A 6,000-nucleotide genomic window follows, 5' to 3' on the forward strand; every position below is an offset into this window, starting at 1 on the left:
AGGAAGCTGGAGCTTCAGGTGAAAAACCCACACAGGCACAGGGAGAACATGAAATCAGAGACTCTAGCTGGGATTTGAACCAGAAGTCTTCTTGCTGTTTGGCAACAGTGCATTTCTGTATTCATATACCACTTTCTGTTTTTCACAAGTTCAATACAACTAAACAGTGATTTCGTTTTCTGTTGCCATTTAAAGCGAGGGTAAGTGATTTATGGATGACATGGCATTTGTTCTGGCTGTATCTTTAAAAAAATAAAACAAGGAGTGTTGTCGCCTTCCTCATCCGTCCCTGTATAGCTCCTCAAGAAAACAGATCTCGTCATAAACTTCCCCAAGCCTTCCCCAAACTCCTCAATACTATATACATGAGCATGAATCCTACCCTCCTCTTAGATGAAGCAAAATGTTGTTATGATCTGCCGCCATCTCACTTGTTAGCCAGAACAAGAATGAAGAATGTACTCCTTGTTTTAACCCTAAGTTGCTTTTTTTTATTCATTTACAGAAAAACATACTGACATCGGGTCTTAGTACTAGCTCAAGTACAACATCAGACATACAACGACATGCAACCTTTTCCACCAGGAGAGTATTATTTTGACAAAAATAAGCCAACCAGAAAAAAAATTATGTCGGTAATACTAAGTACCCCATTACTGCTTCAATGGGATTCCATAAGAGTGTAAGTTGCAACCACATCCTGCTAATGATCAACAGGTTTGTGTTGATGAATTGATCACCCCAAGGTGTGCCTAGCTCTATAAAGCAAACAACTGGTCAAGAGTGTTATTTGTGTGTTAACACATTGCCAAGGAGAAAAGACATCAGGAAAGATCTTAGAGAAACAGTTATTACTGCACATCCGACTGGAAAGAGTTATATAAAACCATTTCAAAACTAACTAATGTTCAATATTGTACAGTGAGAATGAGTATCCACAAAGAGTGAGCATTCAAGGCAGTTGTCAGTTTTCCCAGAAGTAAAGGTCAAAGCAAATTTACCCCAAGGTCAGACCATGCAATCCTCAGAAAAATGCAAACTCTCAAAATACATGCTACATTGAAGGCATTAAAGGCCTCACTAAGGATATAAAAGGTTACAGTCACAGCCTAGATAGAAGAAAACAATACAAACACAGTTTGTTTGGAAGGATTTCGAGGAGAAAAGCTCTTTTGTTTAAAAAGAGAATACGACCAAGCTTCACAAAACTGCATCCAAACAAAACATACAAGAATTTTGAAACAATGTCCAAAAGACAGATGAGACCAAACAGAAGTGTTTAACTTTAAAGCCCAGAATTTCAGTAGAAAAACACCTCATGTCTACCGTCAAGCACGGCGGCGGAGGCGTGATGATTTGGGGGTGTCTTGCAGCCACGGGACCTGGTCACCTTGTAGTCATTGAATGGACCATGAACCCCTGAGGAAGCAAATGTGAGGCCATCTATCCAAAAGCTAAAGCTACAGCAAATACACATCAGAATGGCTGAAAATTAAAAGAATGATCAGAATTTTCAGATGGCCTCGTCAAAATCCAACACCCACCCAGATGACATGGTGCCTCATAGATGTTAGAAGGGCTGAGCATAAGCAAAAACCTCAACGAGGGTATGTTTTTGTACAGGCCAAAAATCCTCCCCATTGATACGAGTAACTGATAAATTCTTACAGGACATAACTATTTCAACCTACAGAATTTCTGGTTATGGTGGATCTACAAGCTATTGAATCTTTGGGGTACTTATTTTTGCAATTTTTTTTTTATTATTTCTGTTAGTGTTTTTGATAATTTGCATGATTTATTGCTTGTATTAAATTAATAATGGTATAGAGCAAATGGTTATACTGTATGTCATTGTATTGGTCTGATACTAACATCTACTGCTGTCAGATGATTTTTTTTTTCATGCATTCACACAAAAAGTATATGATTAAGAGTGGGGCACTAACTGTTGCGTGCAACTGTGTGTTTATTGCTAACATCTTTAAGGTATGATAATTATTTAAGTAATTAATTAAGTAAAATAAAAACAAATTACATTTTGCCCAATTCAACCTGTATAGTCATGTGAGCAGAGTGTCTCCCACTGGCTAAATATTTGGAGTTCCAGTTAGTGGAATCCCATGCTCAAGGTTTCCTTGTCTGCTACAGCATTTTTCCTCAACCTTGTCATTGCAAAGGCTTGTTACCACCAACCAAGGTAACCAACCAAGGTTCCTCTATAGCACCAGCACTGATTCATTTCTGTAGAACATGACTTGACTGTTCTCACATTAAGGAGTGACAGAGGCAGCATCATTGTATGTAAATATATTTTTGAAATCTGGAGTGCAGTCAATAAATCAAAGATTTGTACTGGCTGATCTGTGAACTGTTACAACTAGACTTTGTCACAGACCTCTCCAAGAGATTGCCTGTAGGCCCTGAAATGACAGTCTGGAGCAAAGAAGCAACAGCGGTGAGTTGCTGCTGGCTGGTGTCAGACTAAGTGGGCATGTCAGGCCTCTGCTATCCTGGCTCCTTGCCTGCTCTCTCTCAGCTGCTGGCTTAGTCCCCTGTGTCCTCAACCCTAAACGGATCCAGTTGCTGCTGCTCAGCTCCACTGGTGGGCGGATCTGGCTGACTAATGAACACTTTTCTAATGAGGGGAACTCCTCCCCCTCTTCCTTACATTCCCTATATATTCCCTTGCACATTTCCCTGAATGTACCTGCCGTTATTTAACACTTCCCTGAGGCCTATCGTCATCATTCATCCATTCTACCTCTTCCTCAAGCACCGGTCTCCATCTCTCTGCATCCTCTCATCTCAGTTCCTGTGCACAATCCTCACACTCTATCACAGGAAGCGGTTTAAATTTGATTGTTGTTGTAGTGGAAGTAACAATATTCAAAAAGCTGAGATAGTGATGAATATGACAAACGGTAAACATCCGAGTATTCCATTAACATTCCCTCCCACTTTACAGATGTAAACTAAAAGAGGAAGAGGACAGAGAGATAAAAACATGACTCAGGTATTTCTCATGCAGGCAACTAATATCGATGGGAACAGGGAGAGTGGCACATCATACTGTAAGTCTGACCCCTGAAAAAGTCTCACTTTTAAGGCCAGCAACCAAAAAAAAGGTCACATATCTTGCGTTTGATATTTCAATCTTTTTTCTTGTGTCCCCTCGTGTGATTCTGTCCAAGTGACAAAGCAAATGTAAGAAGGGTTTCCCACTCACCAGGCCATTGCAGTTGCTGATAGCCACGGTGGCTCCAGGCGTGTCCGTGATGTCACCCACATACAGGCAATCATCCAGCAGTGGCTCAGTGTGCCGGATGCTGTCGCTGTCGTCATGCCACTCGATCTTGGCTCCGGGGGCCACCAGCCTTGCATTGTTACGCAGACGCAGGTGGAATTCCCGGCCGAAGACGGTGACATTGTAGTAAAGCCTTTCCTGACGAGCCACGTGCTCTTGGTTTTCCTCAGCTTCTCTTGGTCCTTCCCACTCATCATTGCCTTCTCCTAACTCCCTCCTCCGGCGCCTACGGGACTGCCCTCCTGCCTCACGTCCAGCTGAGACGGCGTGTGACAGAAAGCGGCCCTCTGCATCCACACTGATCGGCCTAACCAGTCCATACTCCCCCAGGACATGCTGCAGGGAGTCTAGGGGGGAGGAGAGTGGGGTTTGGGTAGGGGGATGGGGGGGAAAAGGACATGAGAGATGGGGAAAGAATTTTATTGGGTGAGGGAGATATGAGCATGTGGAAAATTATTAAGAGGGAGGTAAAGTAGAGGTTGAAGATAAAAAAGAAAGAAACCATAGGATGGAGGGGAGGAGACGTCATGGGAGAAGAATGAGGAATGAACGGTGGAGAAAACGGGCAGAGGGGTGAACAGGAGGATGGAAAAAAGAAGTGGGAGGGAAAAACAAGGGATTAGAAAAATGTCAAGACTGCGATGGAATTATTTATTTCTTATTCCAAGTTGCGTCAAAAGAACAGACACGTGCACCGACACACACAGATGCAGAGCCGTAACATTTACATAGTCACACACACACACACACACACACACACACACACACACACACACACACACACACACACACACACACACACACACACACACACACACACACAGATATGCATGCACAGCCCCACCCATGAACCCAGAGGCGACCCCTGTGCGCGGCAGCGTGCAGCCTCAGCAGCGCTGCGCTCCTGACACCTTCTCTGCCCTTCCACCCTCAAAAAGGAAAGCCGGCACAAGTTCAAGGTGCAAACTGCGGCTTTCTCGCGCTGTTTTATCCCTGTCAATCATCTCGAACTCAAATTGACGACCCCGAGTATTGAAGAAAAGAAAAAAAAAAAGAAAAAAGAAATTAATCCTATGGACATTTGTTCTCATTAGGGACTTCTTCTGAACATGTTTCACACTGGACTGCAGTTTTGTAGACACCCATGTCATCAACTTTCCCTCTAGGTACTGCACGACATGAGTGATTTTAATTCTCGCACAAAGCCAGGTCCTGATATTTTCTTTGAAAAAAAAAAAATGTTCACACGTGACATTGACAATACAGATGCATTTTGGGGACGACTGGAGAGATGCTCGCATCAACATACAGCCCAAGGCCATTTAATAGTGTCAGTGTCATCTCGAGAGTCACACAGTTTGTGTTTTCAGCCGAATGTAGTTGCTGCTGCACACTTGGCACTGCCGTTTGCACCCATATGTCTTAATTTATAAAGTTTGCATACTGATAAACTCAAACGCACTCTGTTAACATCGCTTTAAATCTCCACGACGGAGGAACGATTTGCTAATAGTGTGATCAATAGGCTGACATCCGACTCCTGCGTCTAGTGACGGATCGATAGATGCGACAGCGGCCGGATCAGATAGGCTATCGCTGCAAAAATCAACCCAGTACACCGGCGCATGTGATGCCCCGTAAAGGCTGATTTATGGTTCCGCGTTACACCGACGCAGAGCTTACGGCGTACGGTATGCGTCGCCGCGTACCCTACGCCGTAGGCTACGTGCGTCGATTGAACGCAAAACCATAATCCAGGCTTAACACCTCGGATAAAAACCATCCCCTGCATGGGAGGAGGAGGTGGGGAGGGGAAGGGGGGCAGATCACAGCAATGCTTGCACTGCTGAGGGACCCTCAGAAAGTGCAGACACAACAACAGGACACCCAGAAGTTGCAAATTGCGTTATTTTACCAAAACTGGAAAAAAAGCAAACATTGGAGAAGAAGCAGAAGAGAGCGCACAGGGTCGCCCTTCAGCTGCACACTTCCAGGGAGCGCTTGAGGAGCCAGCTGCTGCCCTGCTGATGGGAGACCAGCTCCCAGTATAAACACTGAGCACGTTTAAAGTGTGCTGTAGGTACTCACCAACGCTACTGGCGATGTAAAGGCCGCTTGTGTGCAGCAGGAAGGCCGGCAGAATCATGAGGACGGTGAATCCCCGCCAGAGACCCATGGCAGCTCCGAACTGCGCAGGTGAGAGAGTGGGACTCCGGGCTCCAGTGTGGTGAAGTTCCCCCGCCTGGTTGCGACCAGCCACGCCACGACAGCAACAGCAACAGCAGTCCGCAACCAGACTGCCAAGTGCACCGGGAGAGACGGAGCTCTCCTCCCTCCTCTCTCTCTCCTCCTCCTCCTCCTCCTCCTCTCCGCCGAGGTCTCTCACTCTCACTCTCTCCCTCTCTCACTCAACTCCTGCTTTCTTTCCGCTCTCAGCGTCTCCCAAACTCTTCTCTGGGCGATATTTCCCTGGTGCTCTGACACCACACACCCACCCGCTGCCCGCGCGTCTCCGCCGGGAGACGGGAGGATGTTTCAGGGATGTTTCAGGGAGCGCTGGCCGGCCGGCCGACGCGCACACTAAGACGCGCTGCTTTTATCACACCTCCAAGCGCGAGGTTCACTTTAAATTCATTTTTTACAACTTGGACGCTCTTTCTGGGATCGTAACTACCGCTAAACTCTTCCCTCCG

At 45.7% G+C, this 6,000-nt stretch overlaps 1 protein-coding gene across 2 annotated transcripts in view; it reads right to left on the minus strand.

The window, feature by feature from the left end:
* The window catches only part of LOC133446931 (A disintegrin and metalloproteinase with thrombospondin motifs 2-like), a 148,538-nt gene extending 142,903 nt beyond the window's left edge, over positions 1-5,635 (minus strand). For both annotated transcript variants that reach the window (XM_061725153.1, XM_061725152.1), the window contains exons 1-2: positions 5,396-5,635; positions 3,230-3,654 (exon numbers count right to left, since the gene is read on the minus strand). In XM_061725153.1, coding sequence (XP_061581137.1) covers positions 3,230-3,654; positions 5,396-5,483 — 513 coding nt within the window. In that variant the 5' untranslated portion in view covers positions 5,484-5,635. The remainder of the gene's footprint in view (positions 1-3,229; positions 3,655-5,395) is intronic.
* Between the last annotated feature and the right edge of the window lie 365 nt (positions 5,636-6,000).

The sequence above is a fragment of the Cololabis saira genome, chromosome 7 (assembly GCF_033807715.1).
Source record: "Cololabis saira isolate AMF1-May2022 chromosome 7, fColSai1.1, whole genome shotgun sequence".
Taxonomy (NCBI): Eukaryota; Metazoa; Chordata; class Actinopteri; order Beloniformes; family Belonidae; genus Cololabis; species Cololabis saira.